The 21,880-nt window shown below is 37.5% G+C and overlaps 1 protein-coding gene across 1 annotated transcript in view; it reads right to left on the bottom strand.

The window, feature by feature from the left end:
• Nucleotides 1-19,801, bottom strand: part of LOC131079672 (calcium-dependent protein kinase 1) — a 65,790-nt gene extending 45,989 nt beyond the window's left edge. The window contains exon 1 of the mRNA XM_058017683.2: nt 18,475-19,801. Coding sequence (XP_057873666.1) covers nt 18,475-19,111 — 637 coding nt within the window. The 5' untranslated portion in view covers nt 19,112-19,801. The remainder of the gene's footprint in view (nt 1-18,474) is intronic.
• Nucleotides 19,802-21,880: the final 2,079 nt, after the last annotated feature.

Raw genomic sequence — 21,880 nt, 5'->3', positions numbered from 1 at the left:
TTCTGGAAGTCAACCTGAATCTGCTTGCTGCCCCTAACTCCCCCAGCTTTCTCAGAGGCGCATCTTGTGGCATTAAAATCCTCCCCCACCACTATGAGAGATGAACCAAACCTTTGAATTTCATTGGAAAGGATACTCCATAATTCTCTCTTGTGGATAGTACTTACTGATCCATAAACATTGATGTAGTAAAACTTTGAACCTTGATCGACCTCTTGGAATTTTACTAGCTGCCAATTGGAGTCACCACCAACTGCGGATACCAAACCCTTATGAGGATTCCAAAGGACAGCCAATCGCCCCAAAGCCCCCATAGAACCAATTCATACACCATTCCATTTCTTCCACTGTCTGATCAATAACTCAAAATCCATCACCTACATTTTTGTTTCCTAAATAAAAACTAAATCCGGTTGCTCATGATCAAGACATTGCTTGATTGAGCAACGTTTGTCAGAGGCATTGCAGCCTCTGGCATTCCAAGATAGGATCTTCATTGCCCCCTAGGAAGGGTAATGCCCTTCCCAAATCATAGCTTCCTTTGTCCCTTGGCGCTACCAGCCCTTTCAAGTTTAACCTGTTTGACAACTGTCCCCTTCTTCTCTTTTCACCAATCAATGGTTTTTGGATCTTGGAGCAGGTTTGGCTCACAGTTCTTTTTTTCCAAAATATCCTCTTCATCAAAATCTACACTAAACCTCTCCATCTAAAAATGAAAGGTCCTTCTGAATATCTTCCCCGATGTCCTCATCACTTCCTACACAGTCTTGAGTTTCAAGATGAGACTCACCCCCAAATTTGCCCTGTTCCAAGAATGGCCCGATATCGAACGATCGTTCACATCCCCCTGAAGTGGAAGCAGCACGTACACTCCTCTCTTTAGGATCTGACTTCTAAAAAAGGGTTCTCCATGCATCCACCTCTTCCTCCATACGGAGAATCCAAAGTTTGATTCCCAAATCCCTCAACAAGATTCCCTTCTACCTATGGCGGCGAGGAGTCATCACAGGAAGTACTTGTTGTGGTTTCCGACACGAGAATTTTTTGCAGGGGTATGTAAAACATCCATGTTTATTGTTTGTTCTTGTAACCTTTCATTCGAATTCAAATGCAGAGGCTCATCTGAAGAGGTCTCCTCTGAAGAGGTCTCCTCTGGATCATAAACTAACTTGCTCCCACTGACTAGATCCACAGGAGTATGAACCATCTTCTCTACATTATCAGGTCTACCCTACACTTGTTGTCCAGCACCAGATGTCTGAAAAACCTCGCCATTATGATACTCATCAGCCAGTTGGTTGACCCTCGTGGGGTTACACTCACCCTGATTTCCAAGATGTTGACCATTATCATTCTCCTGAGTCCCCACATTACCCCTTTCCAAATCTTGCCTATCCTTATATGCTCCCTCCTCTTGCGTAGCTGTCATCTCAATGACCTTGTTCAAATAAGCTTTTTTGACCCCCAGCTTACCTTTCCCATCTTTATAACACTCAAGGTCAGTATGCCCAAAGGACTTGCAAATGTTGCACCTTTCAACAATTGCTTCAACCTCAATCATTTGCTTCCACACCCCTGCATTAGTGCGCAACTCAACCTCTTTGGGAAGTGGGTCAGCAATATTCCTGCTCACACAAATTCTTGAATACATACTATAATCTTTACTCTCAACCCCTTCACCAACCCGAATGAATTTACCCAGCTTGTTGCCAATGGCTTGCGGAGTATCCATGTCTCGAAACTCAAAGGGAAGGTTATATAATCTTATCCACATAGGAACATCTCCAATTGTCGCCGAATGCAAGTTGAAATTGGGTTCCCAATCCTTGAGGAAAAAACCCATCCCTCCCATCATATACGGACCATTTTGCATGACCCATGTTTTCTTAGCCTCCGTTTCACAAATTGCTAGATAAAAAGCATTGGTTAAGTTTTTTATCTCTATCTTGCAATTCCAGTTTTGGACACACCACTACTTCACTCTTCCCAGGGTTGGCCATTCCCTAGCCCATTTAAAGAAAAAACCTTTCTCCTTAAGCCAGTTGACACCAGCATTCCATCCCGAATGGTCAATAGCAATAGATAAAGGGCTACTCTAGGGCAGTTGAGAACATACTTTAGACGTGGTTGCCTTATCTGCCTTTTCTTTGGGAACCCATATCTTCTTTTCCACCTTCTTCCAGTCCCCATCACGAGGAGCCCACATTCTGGCATAACCAAAGTCCTTCGACGCTCGCCTATCCCCTTGACGTATAATCCAGGGACCCTCAAATGGATCAGCCTCATCAGATCTAGGAGGAGGGTTTTCCTTATTCCGACCCTCCCAAGACCAACGCGAGGGACGCCAAGCACTAATCTCAGTCTTGTCCCATTGTTTGGAAAGCGTACATAATCTCTGCATCCCCTCCAAACCCCAAGCCTCTCGCTATTGCGATCCATTCCAGTCAGTCTCAAGGGGATATGGTTCGACCAAGTAGAAAAGGTATATGTTAGACCTCTGCCATCTTCTCTGAAAGCCTGGCCATGGTTGGTGCAATCTGTTTCCATGAAATTTGAAAAATTTACCTGCCCGAAGCCACTTTCATTGTGCAGAGCTCATCCTTAGTCCTTCTGTTCAAGTTTAGCTCTCGCTCTATTGTTTAATAATATCAAATAGTTTAATAAAATTTGTAACCTCTTCTTATGTGGAATTATTTCCTAAAATTTGTTTTTTCATTTTTTTATAAATCTTTGGAGGTTTTGTTGAAATCTTTAGAGTTTTGTGGGCTCTTTTGGAGCTATAGTTCGAAATTTTTGTGGGTTTGTGGACCTATGTTCGTGGGCAGTTTGGGTGTTGCGTTTGAAAATCGTGGAGGTTTTCTTCTGTTTTTTCATGCCCACGGATTTTTGGTTTCTCTTCGCAACTATGGTGTTTCAGATCTGCAACCCGCATTTGTATTCTACATCCTGCAACCTAGAGTTTTAGATCCTCTGTACCTGCGGTCTAGGGCTTCATGGAGTCAAACCTTGTTCGATGTCTTCATCTCCCTGCAACAATGCGACTAGGGCATGCAATCTGCCTCTTTGTTTGGTCGCCTGGAGATGTTCTAATGGGTTTTTAATAAAAAATTTCCCTTAAAAAAATTCTAATGGGTTTAAATAATTTTTTCCGTTAAAAAATTTTGGTAGGGTTTTAATAATTTTTATCCTAAAAAAATTATTTTGTTTGGTGCATAACTTTTTACCTTAAAAATTATTCTGTAAGGTTTATAATTTTCTCCTCAAAAATATTGTAAGGGTTTTTCGATTTTTGCCTCAAATATCATGTTGGGTTTTGCCTGATTTTATCCTCAAAAATCATGGGTACATGTGATCCTGTCTTAGGGTTTTTATTGTTTTTTACGAAGAAAAAAAAAACAGTTTTGTAAACTTCAGTTTCTAGGTTTGGTGATTTTTTCCTCAAAAATCGTGGCTTCTTGTAGTCTGTTTTGGGGAATCATGCTCGTCTGCAAAAGTTTGTAGACGATTTGTGTTATCGAGAAGCTCTCCAGATTCTGGGAGGGTCAATGGTAATCTCATCTCAGTGACAAGGTCAATGGCAGGCTCATATCACAAAACCTTTTGAGAAGAAGGAGGCCTTCTTTGTTTTTTTCTAGGTAGTAAAAATGATAAACATTGAGGGAGGGTATTAGAATATTGAAATGTTTCTTTAATGGTCATCTTAGTCATCTTAGTTGTCTTTATTTAGTTTCTATTTTCAGCTTCAGTCTCCAATTGTTTCTTTTAGAAACATCGTCTATTGTAAATTCTTTATATAGAGCTCTCGCTCTATTGATTAATAACATCGAATATTTAAACATTAAGAGAGGGAAGGTGAGTGGAGGCTTTAAATAGTAAGGAGATATCAGATAACACTAATGTACAAGCAAAGACTCGTAATTTTTTCTATATATTGCAATTTGTTTACAAATATTCTACTCATACAAACACCAATGTGAGACCAATACAAGCTCTTTGCTAGCACTAACTTGAGACTAGTACAAGTTCCTTTCAAGCAAACACACTAGAAACCTACAATGGAAGACTCACTAATTAGAAATCCACCTTTAGATATCACGACCACACTAAGAGCTAACAATGTAGGACCAAGAATAACAACTAGGTATTCCACATTCGATGTCCCCTTGGATGTCTTAACTTGGCTCTCCACAATTGAGCTCAACAATTGCACAAAGACTCGTAATTTTAAAGGGCACCTCTCCATTTATTGAGCATAAACCCAAAAAAGAACAGCCCAAAATTTGATGTACATGAAGAGATAAAAAGGAGAAAACTAGGCGAACCCATTTAGGGGCTAGGAGAAAATGAACCATTGTGGCATAAGGCATTAAGATTATGAGATGCAAGTGAGCTTGTGGGTGATAACTAATAGAGCAATGTGTATAGATTGGGAAAGATTAAGCACATAAGAATGATCTATAAGAAAAAGTACTTAAAATTAAAATTTTGTTACTTACTTGAAGATACACAATGGAAAATTCAATGCCTTCAAAATTTTCTGTTCTTCATAAATCACCATTTCATATCAAAGGTGTCATCTTGTTGAACAATCACCTTATCTACACTCTCTAACAATTTGGAAATGGACTTATTTGTGATTGCATCTTTCTGGGCAATGCCACTAGGATACTCTTCTAAACTTTATAGATTGTGCATGCCTCTTTGATTATTGCTTCAGTCTTCCCTTGGTAAAAGCTTAGAATGCCCAATAGACTCCTTAAGCTCTATCAAGTAGGTTAAAAACAATTGTTTGATCCCATCAACACTTCAATTGGCTGAGAGTTCAAATTTGAAAGAAATATGCCAATAATTTCCTCTTCTCTAGTTGTCAACAAAGTACTCCTAAAACAAGGATTTTAATAGAGATTCATTTCCTTAAATTTCAACAAGACGTCCGAAGTTATTAATTTGATCTAGCTCAGGAGAATATATTGAAATAAAATCATTAACAATTTCTTTTTTCTTCTTAATTGGATTAAAATCTCCTCTTGGGATCAAAATATTTGAAGCCCGGCACCAACTCTCCCTACCAAAAGCTTCAATGTCAAAATGCATATGTTCAGCTTCTTTGGAAGTACACCTACTAGAGAACTTTTTCACAAACGCAAGAGAGGAGAAAAAGCAAGTGATTCCATCTTCATTTTGATGTAACACAGGTATATGGATTGGTAAGAGGAATTGGATTACTGGCATCCTTATACAAGTGAGTACCAGATTCCTCTTCATTAACTAAGAATAACATTTTGAGGAGTTGACATGGAATGTAAACAATTGAATGTGCATTTATACTCTCCTTCACATGTGATTAGGTTTATTGTTTCTCCATTAATTATTTGGGCAATGATTATACACTCAATAATGCAGAATTCAAAGTCATGAGGAACACAAAATATTGTTATTTCCTTATTCAAACTTATTTGTGCAGTGAAGTGACCTATTGTTTGAATATTTTGCTTCTTGGCTCTCCTATGAACCACTAATGAATGGCTTGTGACGTTTTGAATTATTTCTTTGCTATCAAAATTATACTATCTATAACATGTGGAAATATTTTGGGCTGGACCTTGATTTTGTTCTGATGTGCCTTGATCAGAATCCACCAGCATAAGAACTGTGTGTTATTTGCACATCGAGAAATGAGTCCCTATCATGATAATTGAAATTGTGCATGTAAAAATATGCTATAATTCCATCTTCATTCAAAGGCCTCTAGATAGTGCTAGAAAAGGAATTAAGGTCTATTATTATCATAGGGAACAAAAGGTTTCACCTCTCATAATCTCTTAGTCACATCACTGGCAATTGACCTCAATAGCTGACCATGACTATGAATTCTTAGAGAGACCTTTACAACCTTCCATTTTAGTTTACCAGTTGTAATCATATCATAGTCAATTTTCATAGCTCGATATAATGTTGTCCAATATCAAGTACTCTATTGCTCTTCAAATAGAAACTGATTTTGAGAGACTTTACAAAAAAGCAAAGTCAATCGCTGGAGTTGCTTTAGCAACATGAGGAATCTACTTTTGAAATTTGTTTAAGTATGCTACAAACTCCCCCTTGGAATCATCCTTTTATTAAAATTTGAGAAAAATCAGCAAAGCATGTTCATCTTTAGCTAAGTAATCAGCAAAAATAAAGATCTAATTAAATTCCTCCAAAGAATTCAATATTCACAATTTGGTTGGCCAAACAATGCTCTTTTTCCCCTGGCACACTTTTTCCTTGGCATTGCCGATGGATTTCTCCACCCACTCAATGAAAATTGACCTAAATATTACTAATATGTGCCTAGCCTTTGAGGAGAAGTGTCAAGAAAAGATGCACAATTTTTCATGGCAAATGCCAAGGAAAAGTCTGTGTAAGAACTTGGCAAAGTGGTATGAAACATGAGGAATCCACTTTTGAAATTTGTTTAAGTATGCTACAAACTCCCTCTTGGAATCATCCTTTTTTAAAATTTGAGAAGAATCAACAAAGCATGTTCATCTTTAGCCAAGTCATCAGCAAAAATAAAGGTCTAATTAAATTCCTCCAAAGAATTCAATATTCACAATTTGGTTGACCAAACAATGCTCTTTTTCCACTGGCACACTTTTTCACTGGCATTGCCAATGGATTTTTCCACCCACTCAATGAAAATTGACCTAAACATTACTAATCTGTGCCTAGTTTTTAAGGAGAAGTGTCAAGACAAGATGCACAAATTTTCATGGAAAACGCCAAGGAAAGGTCTGTACAAGAACTTGGCAAAGTGGTTATGAAAGAGTGCTCAAGCAGCAAGGTAAAAATGAGTCTTAAGGAGGCACACAAATTCATTCAGCAAACCCACCTCAAAACCATCCCTAAGAAAGAACAGATGGCAAAATGATAAGTAGTGTGCACCTTAAAAAAGGGATGACAGTTCAAAGGATAAAGTGCTCATTTTTATGGCACAAACCAGAAAGAACTCCACACTAAAAAGTGGCAAACAGCTTCACAAAGTGCACCTAAGGCAGCCATAAGTTATGTGATCTCCACCAAAGGTTAAAAGGACAAATATGAGCTGCACTTTCATTGTGGCATAACCATTCAAAAGTTTCACCAAACATCATGAAATATGCAATTTTATTAGTGATCAGCTCTCAGCTAGAGAAAAGGGAATCAAGTCATAGCTAGGCAGACTTTTCAATGGCACAGAGTTCAAACCATAAGCCTCTCCACCTAAAACTTCGGACAACTTAAGATAACTCTGCCAATAGTTAAAGGTTATGAAAATCAGACATAGGCAAATAATTTGATTGGAAAACCATGACTAGCGCACCCCAAGTTAGGTTAAACCGCATAAAAGTCTTCCAAGTGCAGCTTTTAAATCACAATGACACTTAAAATCTCCACCGTGCTCGAGACGGCATTAAAAACATAACATTGGCGCATAATCTTCTTGGCTTTGCAATACTAATTCCCCTACAGCACACTTTCCTCTTGGATAAACCACTCCAAAACTCTGCACTAACAGTCATAGAGTGGCAAGAGCCTAAGTGATTTCCACCATTGCTTTAAAGCAAAAAGAAACAAATCTCAAGCATACGAGAAAGGACTCATTGCCTATAAAGGCAATTCACTGGTCAAACTTCATAAACAAATTTCAGCTCTGCTGTTCACAGCAGAAGTAAGGCTGTTCATTCGAGGTGCTACAGGTCTTCTGAGGAGTTTCTAGCACCAATATGAAAGGTTTTCTGTGTACCGATTTCTGCAGTGAGGATCCCACGAGGATGTCAAATGTTTATGGTTTTGTTTGAGCAGATTTGTGTTAGGATTTATAAATGATCATATAATGTTAGCAGTCATTTGAAATTATCCAGGCTGATTTACAATATCATTTTCCATATGTTCATGGTTTGTTTCACATAATTAGGGTTTGACCCTCAAAATGTTGTTCCAGTCATTTGAACTTGTTGTTTAGCACCAGGTGGAATCATCAGATTCATAGTCATATAGTTCCGACAATTTTAGAAGGGTTGCCATATTTCCTAAGGAACTTGAGCAGATTGCAGAGATACGAGGTGTAGTTTGAAGTCGGTTTTTGGACAAGTACTAAAGGAGGGTTTAATTATGTATTTGTTCCAGCCTAGGATTTATCTTCTGCAATGCAGATATGGTGTTAAAATATTGAAGTTTCTCCATTATTTTCTTTGTCAAAAGTCTTGGTAAGGGTTCTCACAGTGTCAACAAATCAAAGAGTATGATTTTGAGTTGGTCATCATGAGCATATTCATGGTGATCAGAGAGTCATCCAACTTTTTTGTTCTTCAAAGGATTCACCAGTTTCAATTCAATAGTTGACTCAGATTTCCAAAAAGGTCACTCGTGTGCAATATGCTATTTTTAGGAATGGCCACACCGAGCAACTGTCAACTCCAAAGAGCCTATTTTTAGGATTTTATATTTTATTCGTTGTTTCAGAATTAGTTTGTTTAGAATTAATTTTCTTTCCACTTTTCCTGCAGCTAGGGACAGGATAGCTTTAAAGAGGTGCTTTTGGGGATATTTTATTGCTATTTCATAAATCCCAAAAAGGTACTCTTTGCACATTATAAATAAGTTCTTTGAACATATAATTGTTAATGTCAACTGATGTTAAGCCTATGCTATAAAAACTAGAATCCAAATGAAGTTACTGATCCTATGTTTGTGAATTCATTAATTTAATTGAATTGAGTAAATTTGTAATGTCCCCTTCTCGAGCATAATCAATTTGTGGATAATTAGTCTATTTTTGTAGTTTTTCTATTGGCCAATCGGTGAGTAAGGGAGAACTCCAAAGTTCTTGAAGAGCATAGGATCAATTTAGCAAAATTGTTAACCATAGCATTGAGTTATATTGGTGGTGTGGATCTTCATGTTATTTTCATGAATTGATTTCCTACCTTTTGGAAGCTCTCCAAACTTCCTGGACAAGCTTGCTATTTTTACAAAGTAACCCGGTTGCCTTTGATCATCATCCTAACTCTTCAATATCATGTTGGCATGGTCCAAATTTTACTTCTATGTCATTCTGGCACTTTCTGCAACTTGGGTAAATTAAATTAATCATTTACTTGATTTGTCTAATGTTGAATAATAAAATGATAGCTTAATGTAATAATTCATTAAAAAGGTGTTATAGGTGTCATTCAAATGGACACCTGTCCTTGGAAGCCATTTTTGAAAATGAGTTATTATTTTTAAATTATTTTTTATTCCCTCTGAAAAAGTTATAAAAAAGAGAAAAAGAGCTCATTTGGAGGATTAGCCATAAAAAGTTATTTGCTTTTTTTGTTAGATAGAACCTGAGTTCTTCCAAAATCTTCTGAGGACAAAAACCCTCTTGAGATTACTAGTTTCGGGGACGAAAAACTCCCCTAGCTAGTTAGTGTGATATGGGTTGCAGATATGGACATTTTTTATATGTTTTGAAGATGTGAGATATTGATATTAATTGTTGAGTGTTTCCAAAAGATTTGGTGGTGTTTGAAGGGTGATTGGAGGAGTGTTGTAGCTGTTGGGCCATACCACTCTAAGTACAAGCCGTACATATCCCTGCTGGCTGCTCTTGTTGGTATATTTTTTTAGTTTTGATTTTCTTTTATGTTGTATTGGACGCAATTTTTCCTATCATTGTACGCCGTACAGTTTAGGGAAGGGCAGATTGTAAATGTATGTGAGACGTACCATGTAATGGCTTGCCTATGAGGGTGGCATGTAGATTTCATGACCTAAGTGTTGCACATTTTGTAGGATTTTTATGCTGATTAGTGGTGCCTAGCTCCATGAAGGTTATTTGCACTTGTGATATTTGGCATGACTTGAGGAGGTCATACAGTCCCCGGGAGTTGTTGTACCAGCCATTGAACCTTTATCTCAGACTTGCTATCTCTTGCTAGTGTCCATCAGCTTGTTATGGAACCTTTTCCAATGATTTCTAGACTGTATCGAGGAGTTTGAGTGTGTCTTTCCTTGTGTTGACAGTTTGGGTGTGGCATATGCTTCTTTCCAGCATTTTCTAAGCATAATCATCATGTATGCAAGTCTGAATTGACACTAAAACAGCAGCAAACAAGTGTTATCAGACCTGCACCAACTTTCTTCATCATTTATTCAAGGTATCTCATTGTCATTTCATAGTTGAGTTGGGTTGTACATAATATTTGGCTTTATTTGGGGGTGTTACAGCAGTTCTGTTATTATTAACAGTTATTCCTCATACGGTGTTTATATTGCATGTGAACTAGCCTTGTAATACTTTGGATGGTTATACCACCAAAAAAAGTAGTCAATTCTATACATTTTATGTTGTAAATATTGGATGACAGTGCTGCCAGTGGATATGATCATTGCTCGTTGATGTATGTACTCACCCCACTGAACAAGTGGAAAATAAGAGGAAGCTTTGTATTTACACACTTTGCTGAATAAGCATTAAGTGTTCTTTCTTTTCGATATTGCATAAGCACTAAACTGAAGAAGTGAGAATTAGCCAGGTTGCTGCCTAATATGTTTGCCTTTCAATTGCAGCATTTCAGTTAATTGTATAGTCCTGAACACATATGCTCTCACCTTGCCCATCTCAGGAATTGGGTGATCCGAAACTAGAAAGGACATTGTACTGCATATTACTTTCAGTTCGAAGTTATTTTCAAAGAAATTAGGGGTGTATGCTATAGTAGTATGAGAGCTTGAGATCTTGCCAGCCTATGTTTCTAATCTTGTAGTGCAGCTTGTTATCTATAAGTGAGAGAAAACTGAGAAACTATAACAAAGAGAAAAGAAGACAACTCTATCAATTGTCACAAACCAGAGTAGAGGACACCTTTTCAGAAGTCCTAAACACATGTTAAAATCCTGCAAAAGGTATTGAAGATTCATTTGGAAACATGTTAAAGATTAAAGGGGCTGCTAGTCGAGAGAATATGAATACTAGAGCTGAAAGAGTTTGATGTCATGCTTGACATGATGTCACAACTTCTCACTAAAATGTATCAAAATGGGCCCCATGCATCACCAGTTCAGAATGGGGAAAGTATTTCAAACACCAACAATCAACAAAACAACAATGGTCACACAATTGGGATTGTTGTTGGGTTTGTTTCAAGACCTCTCCAATCTACATTCACTCATTTGGAGGAGATTACCAAGTTGCTCAAAAAGCCTAAATTCCTATGGCGAATAAAGTGAGGGCAAGTTATGCAAAATATGTGACACTTCCATTGGAGATTCGAGGCATTTTGTCTCTGGATCAATTGATGAATTAGAAGAAGAGAGGTGGTGGAAGACAAGACAATCGAGGTCCTGCAGCGTAGAGAGATTAAGAGCAAGCCCTGGGAAAGGTGATACTTTCTCACTTTGATGGCAGTGATAAGTGTACTGCTCACACATGGTTCCAATTTCCAAATAATGGAAAAAAATTATCTTTGAGGCCAATGCCAAAAGAAGAGGCAATCAAATTTGCTATGGTGCACTTAGACAAAGCTTCTCATGAATGGTGGTATCACAAGTTGGTAACCCAAAGCCACAATCTTATTACCACTTATAATGAGTTTACCAATGAACTCATTGAAAGATTTAATAAGGACCCTGAATTTCAATTTAGAGAGCTAGCATAGTTGAGACAGCATGGAAGAGTTGATGCCTACATTGCTGAGTTTCAAAGGCTTTCCATGATGTTGCCTAACATCTCAAAAAAGAGATTTGTGGTGTTGTTCAATGAAGGGCTACCTAAGCCACTAAGAGGGTGGGTAAAGACTTTTGACCCACCAACACTCCAAGAAGCCATCAAGAAAAAAAAGCAGCATCGAATTTACTATTCCTAGAAGAAAATTCCAACCAAGGGCACTTCAGCACAAAAAGGACAACAAGAGACGTGTTCACAAAGAAACAAAGTCCAAAAGGTTCCCAACAAAAATGGAAGATGATTTCTGAAATGAGTTGAGGAAGAAATTGTGCTTCACATGCAAGGAGATGTGGATCCCATGCCATTAGTGCTTCGAAAAGGATTAAGTTCATCACATAGAAGTGTATTCAGTTGATGAATCTGAATCAGAAAAATCAAAACAACAAGCTGATTTGGAGGAAAATGGAGCAAAAGAATCATCAAATGAGTCTGAAGAAGAGAAGGAAAGTGAAGGCATCCTTGCCCAACTTCCTAGTTTCCAAAAGAATGAATCTTTCAAAGTTTATGAAGTTTTGTGTGGGCAGTGAATCGTTGCTCTTATTGATACCGACACTACACACAACTTCATTGATGGAGTTGTTGCATGAAGAGGCCTCAAGGCTGAAGATTTTGAAGGTTTCAAAGGTATGGTAGCTGATAGTTTTACCCTTACATGCACAAGAAGAAATCCACAAATGAATCTTATGTTCAGTAATTATGAAGTCAAAGATGACTTGTATGTGGTGAGTATTGATGATATAGATGTTGTTCTTGGCATCCAATGGCTGTGATCTTTGGGAAAGATCACTTTGAATTTGCAAACTACAGGGTTGAAAATCCAAGCCAATGGGAAGGAGGTTGTTTTGAGAGGAATGTCAAATGGAGGTCCTTGTGTTGTCACATACAAGAGGATGGAGAGATTGTATCATCATGATCAAGTTGAGTGGGTGGTAGAATGTGCCATCATGCTTACCATTTCTCAAGATGAAAAAAGAGAATAGCATCCAGCTGTGGACGGACTCCTAAAAGAGGTATTGAGCAGGTAATAGAGTTAGAAGAGGGAATCAAACCAATTATCAACACTCTATATCGACATCCCAAGAGACACAAAGACGAAATTGACAAAGCTATGAAGGAGCTTCTAGATATAGGGCATATCTACCCAAGCAAAAGTCCATTTGCATCTTTTGTTGTGTTGATGAAGAACAAGGACAGGACTATGCATGTGTGCATAGATTGCATATCCCTTAACAACAAGACCAACAAAAATCGATACCCCATACTAAGGATTGATGAGCTACATGGAGCAGTCTATTTCTCGAAAATAGACTTGAGTTTTGGATAAACAGACTTAAGATTTGGATACAAGTAGATCAAAGTTCGAGAGGAAGATATTGAGAAGACTACTTTTCAATGCCATTTTGACATTTGAATGTCTAGTTATGCCCTTTGGCTCAACAAATTCTCCTGCAACTTTTCAATCTTGCATGAACCAAATATTCAATACATGGCTCAAAAAAATTGTCTTGGTGTTTTTTGATGATATCTTGATTTTCAATAAGACTTGGGAGGAGCATATGAGGCATTTGGATGAGGTTTTGGGTATCCTTGAGGCTGAATCTCTATTGCAAAGGAATCCAAGTGCGAATTTGGCATAACAAATTCTTGTACAATGTTATGAGTAACTCAAAAGGGTAGTGTTGATCATGAGAAGACTAAGGCAATTTTAGATTGGCCTCCAAATTTACACATTTCTTCGCTATTTCTGTAAACTTTAGAGCAGCTCAAGTGATTAATTTATTTTTCACAGAAGTGTTCAAATTGCATGGTATACCAAAAAATATTGTTAGTGATAAGGACAGCAAGTTACTAAGTCTTTTTTGGCAAGAACTTTTCAGATTGAGAGGAACTAAAGTAACTCCTAGCACGAGCTATCATCCACAAATTGATGGGTGAGCCAGGATTGTTAACAAGTGGGTGGAATGTTATCTAAGAAACCATTTCAAGACAGTAGAAAGCTTGGTAAGATAGCTTCAATTACGCGAGTATTGTTATAACTCTATAATCATATGTCAATTAAGATGTCTCCATTTATGGCACTTTATGGATATGAAGCTCTTAGCTTCATTGACCTTTTGTTTACTGATAGTAGAGTTCCCCAAGCTAAGGATTTTTTGCAGCAGATTCAAGACATCATGAAATCCTTGAAAGAACCTCCAGCATGCACAAAACCAGAAAAAGTTGTATGCAAATCAGCACCATATAGAGCACTTATTTTAGGTTGGAGATATGGTGTATCTGAGGTTGTAGCCTTACAGGCTATCTACTCTTAGGAAGAGTGGATTAGAAAATCTCAAGCCACGATTCTATGGCCCATTCAGGATCTCCGAGAGGATTGGAGAAGTGGCATATGAGTTAGAGTTATCTGAAAGTAGCACAGTTCGTATAAGACAAGGTTTTGAATATTCTTGCGCATAAGTAGGTCTATTGAAGGAGTTTGATGAAAAAGAGTTATAGGATTCCATGTAAAGGATGCTGTGCCTTAGGATTCTAGATATGAAGAGTAGGAGGAGTTAGTGTCTAGTCATTCTCACCATTTCTCAATCAAAAAGTAAGAAGACCAAAGCTAACTGTGGGACTTCAAATAAGCACAAAGGGATGAAATTGGAAGTGAAGAGGTTGCAAAAATTAGCTAGAGATTCAGTTGGTGAAGTATCTCAATGTGCTATAAAGGCTATGTTGTTTTGTAACTATGTAAGAAAATAGGGCTGGGCCCTCACGCTACAAGAGGTAGCGTGTCCCTTTAGGGCCGACCCTAAAGGGAGAACACGCCTCACCTTATCAAACAGCAAACATAACGTGTGGCCCCAAAAAGGATTTTCGGCAAAACAATAAAAGGGTTTTTGGCGCCAAAGTTTATGAGGCCGACCCCATATTGCATCCCCAGCAGCTCATATAAATAAAGAGCATTTTGGTTGCAAATGAAATCAACCAAGGTTGATCTGCTCTTCAAAGGGTGTGAATTATCTCCAGAAGGGTACGATGGTTGCTTAGGTGCTGCTCTTATCTGCTGTTGAGGTGCTGTAACAAAAGCCCTATCTATGCATTGTATTGTTACAATTAAAGTGATTACATAGTCAGACCTGTGGGTCTTTATAGCTGGGTTTTTCCTCATCAGAGGTTTTCCCAGTGTAAATGTCTTGACTCTCTTGTGCATTTGCTTTGTTTTCATGTCTACTTAATCCTAAATTCATTTTAGTAATTCTGATTTCTGATCTGAGACACAAAATCTACAGGCTATTCTTTTCTACAAGGGAAGGAGGCTGCTCTCAGCACAAGCTTGACTTTTCTTTGCCACCTCAATGAGGGTTAGTTAAGTTTTCTAGGATTCAGCACTCAATGCCTCCTTTGATTTCGGAGTGCTGTTGGGGCATTTGGACCTTTAGCTTATTAGGCTTTTCTTGACTTTCTCTAATAGGTTGATTTTTTATTAAATTCAAGTGACATTCCTTAGTTCAATTTTGTGGGATATATTTCAGATTTTTATGTTATTGGTGAAGGCCCCAATAGACTCTCTCTCTCTTATATTTCAAAAAATTAACTTCTGCTCTTTTTTTAATGAAAACCTCAGATAAGCTTTCCTACATCCAAAAAGACCCTTAAGATTGTGCTTTCTCCTTCACTGTGTTGAGGTCAAACTACACTCCCTCTCGAGGTTTTTAAGTACTCTAAATGCAATGTTACAGTAAATCAATTTCCAACATGCTCAGAAACTACCAAATTTGAAAATATCCTCTTCAATGCTCCCATAATTCAAAAACATAACAAAAGTGATGAAGAACAAAAAAGGAGGAGGGCAATGGGTTTGGCTTTGATACTAAATTGAAATCTGACATCAACCTTTCAGATTCAACAAGAATAGGCTTGCCCACAAACCCTTCCACATACAGATCCAAGTGGAATCTTGACAGCACTTAGATAGCAAAATTAAGAATTAATTAAAAATGGAGACTGTATGCATCAAAAACTAAAATTACAGAATAAGAAAATATATGTACTTTAAATAGACAAGTGCACTAGGAATCTAAGAGAAACTACAAGAGGCATCAAGTAAAGCACCAAGTAAAGCTTACAAGCATTGAAGTGGCCCTCAATTTGACTCGTCAATCAACCTAGTCTAAAGACTAAGTCCTGATCATAGTACTTGAGGCTAATTTGCATCAGCAACTAACTCAAAATCCCAGATAATTAACTAACCTAACTAGATGACTAGGTTATCACAAACTAAGGTGCGTAAAATACAACCACCACCCTGCTCCCCCATCTCCAAAACTTGGAGAAAAAGTGCAAAATATTGAACTCATAAGCTCTTGAATGCAAAAGAGAAAAACTAGGCGCTCACAATGGGGAGATTCTCATCAAAGGTTTGAACAATGTCCAAGGGAGTCCTTGCGGGTGATATCTCAAATGGCCAGCTATAATAGACAATCTTGCATCAAAGTCTGTTTTCTTTGTGCTATCAGTTATGCATTTATAACAAAGATGCCTACTGATGGGAATTAGACGTTAGTCGATGTTCGTATTCACCTGTATTGATCAGAAAATATACCAATCTGAAATCACCAAAACAACACCATAAAGTCCAATTGTATCAGAAGAAAAGAATTGGAAATATATACGACATCGTAGAAGACAAGAGTTGACTTGTTAAGTAACAGAGACCATTAAGAATCTAATTATACATGCTCAGTATTTGAATAGTTTAAAAGTTGGCCATTCCAGGACTGGTTCAACAAAAAAAATTGCACATTTTCCAATATTATTATGCAACCTGAAATTGTGGACCCATCAACTGCTATAATCTAATGGATATTAACAAAATCAGTTCCAGTTTCAATTTTAAATATTTACAATAAAATTAATTTTTATTTAAAAAAAAAAGCCCTCAAAGAATTGGAAAGCAATAGCTGAATTGAAATGGGCCTTACCAGGCTCAAAGAAAACTAAAAGTCCAAAATCAGTGACCTTCAAAAGGAATTCTCATCCTTGCTAAGCAAAAGAAATTTCTCTGCTTTCTAGTTTCTGTGGATAACACCCATTGAATGGCAAGCATGCACCAACTTCATTGTAGTTGTACACAAAGATGTAAATAGTCATACACAAAAAATGGATAGTTGTAGGTAACTCTCTCATTGTAATGCCCCTTGCGAATAATCTTATCAAAAAGCTCCCCATCAGCACAGAAATTCATGCCCAAGTTCACGGAATGCTTGTCTTATAAGAAGCTTGCAGCTCCACTCAATTGGGATGACCAATTAAATGGTATATGATCTGAAGCTCCCTCCTCACATCCAAAATGTCCGATCATTCATCAGTTTTCAACTTTTCTCTTTGCAATGGACTTGAAGCCAACCTAAATATATGCTTCAAATAGCCTTCAACGTAATAGTCTCCCTTCTGAATAGTTAGGGCCCCAATAGAACCTAATTTAAACTGCCAAAAAAAGAAGTGCACCTAAAGCCAAAGGGACCTCCTAAAGATAACCACAAAAATGCTGCCATGGCTAACAACGAGGTTTGATATATCAGCCCTACGCCATATGCAGGTTTTATATGGCATATTATCGCAGTTAATGTCACAGAAATACTGTCATTTAGGTCTAGTGAGGTCTAGTGTCCTGGGCTTAAATATGTTGTTTAATCATTCTCATCCGTTTAATGGAAGGGTAGGGTCCTTCCCTCACATAGCTATTTGTACTTGTTTTAAAATAATTATTATTTTAGATCAATCTGTTTGAGGTCTAACAGATTTGAGGAGGAATTAAAAGTTCAAGAAGCGATTCCATGACACACAATTCTTTGGCATATCTGACTTTAGGGTAAAGGCATTTTTTAGAAGCTTGTACGAATGAAATCTTACCTTTTGTGGTCATATTTTTTAAGCTTCTTCAAATGATATTTTGGTCTTCTTTTGTCTGTTTCTTTCTTTCTAAGAATTGCCTGTTTTCTCCTTAAGTGTTTTAATATATTGGTTTATGGAATATTTTTTCTCGGTAAATTCTTCAAAAGGTTGGTTGTAGATATGATGGCTCTGTAGTTGGATCTCTAGTTTTTAGCTGGTTCTGGCCTGGTTCGACATAACATAAATTACAGACTTTCTATTATTAATATAAAAGAGCTCAAGCAAGAAGTAAAATATTTGAGCTTTTGAAGGAGAGCCCTAGGTTTAAAACCCCAGGAGACATGGCAAGTGTTGAAACTGGGTAAACTAAAAAAATTCATCTTTCTGAGTGTGGCATTGGGCGTGATGTACTCCAACAGTTGGGTCAATTGAGAGTAGAGATACCCTTTGGTTGTCATAACTAAGCTGAGGCTCACTCCAAAACAGAATTTTATCTAATATTACTAAGCTTGGTGTTAGTATGGTGTACTCCTACTTCCAAAGTAGGGTGAATTTGACAGATGAGATACTCTTCGGTTGTGGCATCTAAGCGGGAGCTCACTCCATAACAGAATTTTATCTAATCAATAAAAATGGATAGATATGTAGACAGACACAGAGACAGAGACAGAGAGATCATATATATATATAGAGAGAGAGAGAGAGGGAGAGAGATGTGTGATAGGCTCTGTTATGATCTTGTGGACATAAATTTCAAATTCAAACAATAAGATTAAAAAAAAATATTTCAACAAAAAAAACTCAAACCATTGACTCCTGTAAAGTGAATAATACATTAAACGAAATGGATTGGTACTTACCAGGCTTGAAGAAAACTGAAAGTCCAAAATCAGTGGCCTTCAAAAGAGAATTCTCATCCTTGCTCGAAAAAAGAAAATTCTCTGGCTTGAGGTCTCTGTGAATAACACCCATAGAATGGCAAGTGTGCACCACCTTGACCATAGTCCTACACAGAGAAGCGGCAGCTCTCTCACTGTAATGCCCCTTGGCAATAATCCTATCAAAAAGTTCCCCACCAGCACAGAGCTCCATGACCAAGTTCACAGACTGCTTGTCCTCATAAGCACCTTGCAGTTCCACTATATTAGGCTGCCCAGTCAAATGATACATGATCTGAACCTCTCTTCTCACATCTTCAATGTCGTCCTTGGTCACCAATTTCCTCGTTGCAATCGATTTGCAAGCAAATGTTTTATGGGTCTGTTTGTGTGTGCAGAGATAAGTGACCCCAAATTGCCCTCTGCCTAATTCCTTACCAATAGTGTAAATTGACTTAACATCCTCCATAGGGCGCCCTAGGACTGTTCCTATCTCAGCTGACACTGGTACATTGGGACGAGGCTTAGGAGTAACTTTGGGAGGGCTAACATGGATTCCAGCATCCGCTTGGGTGGTGGCGCTTTCTGAACGTGCGTAACGGGCATTACAGTTCCCCATTGATCTGAAAATACACAATCGAATTTGGTGATCCTCAAGTGTTTTTCATGCAATAACCAAAGTGAGAGATTTTTTTCTATCTGCCTTCCTGTGATGAATATCGGTGTTTGGCTTCAAAAATGTTTTTCGCATTGAGATCCAGAAGACCCAGATGGGCTTTCTTTTATAAAGAAGTTGACGCTGTAGATTTTTTTACAGCTGAAATTTACAAATCCCCATAATGCCTTATGTATGATTGATCTCTACAGTGCAGAGCAGTATCATAGAAGCCGAAATTGATTGTTGGGCAGGTGTCTACAAACAGCTGGAAGAAAAAAGGCAACGGCTGAAGACAAATATCCACTTGTATTGGGTATATGTTCTGTAGATCTAACACATATTCGGACTCACGCCAATCGGAGTATATGATACGGACTGCACAAACTCAAGTTGAGAAGGGGATGAGAATGCCTCCCCAATGTTTGGAAGTTGCTCCATTAAGATTTCCACTCGGGAAGAGGTAATACAAACGTTTTTTTCCTGTTTTTTCCCTCCTTTTGAACTGGGTACGGAGTCGTTCAATGTTTACCCATAAACACGGGTAGTAATGGAGGTTAATAACAATAAAATACTGTTAAAATTTTGTCCTGGTCTTTACATCTTCCTCATTTTGTCAACCTGTCCCCTCATTTTTGGTGTGTCTTCTTGAATGCAGGCAAGGGTTACCATTCCTCCCAATCTACGCATCTGAATTTAATGGCCTCCGTTGAAAGGCAAAGTTTGGGATCAAATAAATTCCTTGTTCCTTTTTAAGACTAATGTTGATTTTACAAGTCTTAAGATTGGAATAAAACATATTTAGTTTCTTTTGTTACCTTAGTATTAAGGGCATTTTCCTTTAACATCTTCTTGCGTAAGAAGGTCCCACCCTCATCATTTTCCCCACGGATTTCCTTTAAAAGTAGATCAAATGTCACTTTTGACTCATCCTAAGTACGGTTTACTTCATTGACCTAAGTTTCTCTATGATTTTGGTGAGCCTAAAATTTAGGCCATGATATATTATGGTTTATTGGTGAAAGATTGTATATTTATACTATTTTAGTATGTGTTTTGGGTTTAGAAGTATTAGATTTTTATCTAGGGGACGAGCACTAGTAGTCGTTATAGCTAACTTTGCTCACCCACACATCCTAAACGGTATATTGGATTTTGATTTTTTTTAAAGTTGTTTTCGTATGTGACTTAACTGCTTATAGCTATTGATCTAGCTTCTGGGTAGTAACGATGCACGTTGTGAAATCAGTTATGCACACAAAGGTCAAAAAATACACATTTCAAAGTGTCGCCTGGTACCTAACTAAAGATATTCCAGTAACCGTCAACTCAAAATCGCTAGTACTTATTGACAAATGTCCCAATAGTGGTGCACAAATGTTCCAATAGTTGTGCACAAATGGGCCAATTATGAAAAAAAAATTACAAAAAATGATCGGCTATTGGTATAAAACAAATTTATTAATGGTGTTTTCACTATGACGACTATTGGGGGGTCAACATGACAATAAGGTGACGGTTATTGGAACTATGTTATCTATTGGTTCTCTTCCCCTAGGTGTTAATTATGTCGAAAGCATTTTATTTTGAAGTGAATCAGCTAAGTTTCAAAATCAATGTTGGAGATTGTTTGAAAGGCAAATGTAAGATGATCTAAGTCATCTTGATTATCAAATTTTTCCTATTTTTAATTGGTTGATGTTTTCGTTTTCAGACACAAGTAACTACATAGTCATTGCAACATGTAGATCAAAAAGTAAATTTGTGTATAACTACATAGTTGTTGCAACACAAAGATCTCAATTATAAGTTGTCTGATCACAGGGCAGACCACCAAACCTATATTGTCAGCCTATATCCCCTGCCTCCACTCTCTCTTCCACTCAACTATTATGTTTGCTCAACATGGACTTAGCTTGGAGAGTTGTACCTTTGTCCATTAAGACTCCAACATTTAGTTTTGGAGGCCAGGATCTAGTGGCTGATTGTGAGTGTTAAGATGGGCATTCGGAGTTTCAGATTTAGATTTTATTTGCACTTGCAGTAATGCTAAGATGTTATACTTCTAGAATACCAACCCTTTGTATACTTCAAATCTTTTTATGCCAATAACTTTTGTAACAATTTAAACAATTCCTCATATCTAGAAAAACATTTTTTTTTAATATATATAAAGATCTAGCATGCAAAAGTTGTTTGATTTTTGTTGTAGGGTGTTTGTAGTTGCACTCTGCAACCAAAAACTCGGGATATCAAACAATCCCAACGATCTATATGAATGACATGATAAAAACATGTTCAAATATGTAATCTCTGACACTTTGTAAGGCTATTATTATTAATTAATTATTGGATCCCTATAGAAAACATGTTATATAAATAGTAAAAAAAAAAGAATAAAATTGTTAATTGCAATTATTTGTCCACAATATTTTTAACAAATTCCTAGAAAAAGCAACAATATTAAGAGTGAACTGCCCAAAGAGGAACAAATGGTTGTAGAGAAAAATGGAGAAGATTTCATCACCTGTTAATGTTGGGGTTTTGTCGCCCACTGAGGTTTTACCGCCCGTTGGTTCTAGTGCGGTTGTGTTTGTCGAGCATAGGCGGACTAGTGATGTTGGGGTTTTGTCGCCCGTTGGATCTAGTGTGGCCATCTGTCGTGATAAGGCTTCGTTGTCGTCCGCTGGTTCTGTTGGGCTGAGGCGGATTGGTGAGGCTTCGAGGTCATGG

Source organism: Cryptomeria japonica, chromosome 9 (genome assembly GCF_030272615.1).
Source record: "Cryptomeria japonica chromosome 9, Sugi_1.0, whole genome shotgun sequence".
Lineage (NCBI taxonomy): Eukaryota > Viridiplantae > Streptophyta > Pinopsida > Cupressales > Cupressaceae > Cryptomeria > Cryptomeria japonica.
The sequence above is the reverse complement of the archived record's forward strand: the minus strand, read 5'-3'. Positions and strand labels throughout refer to the sequence as shown.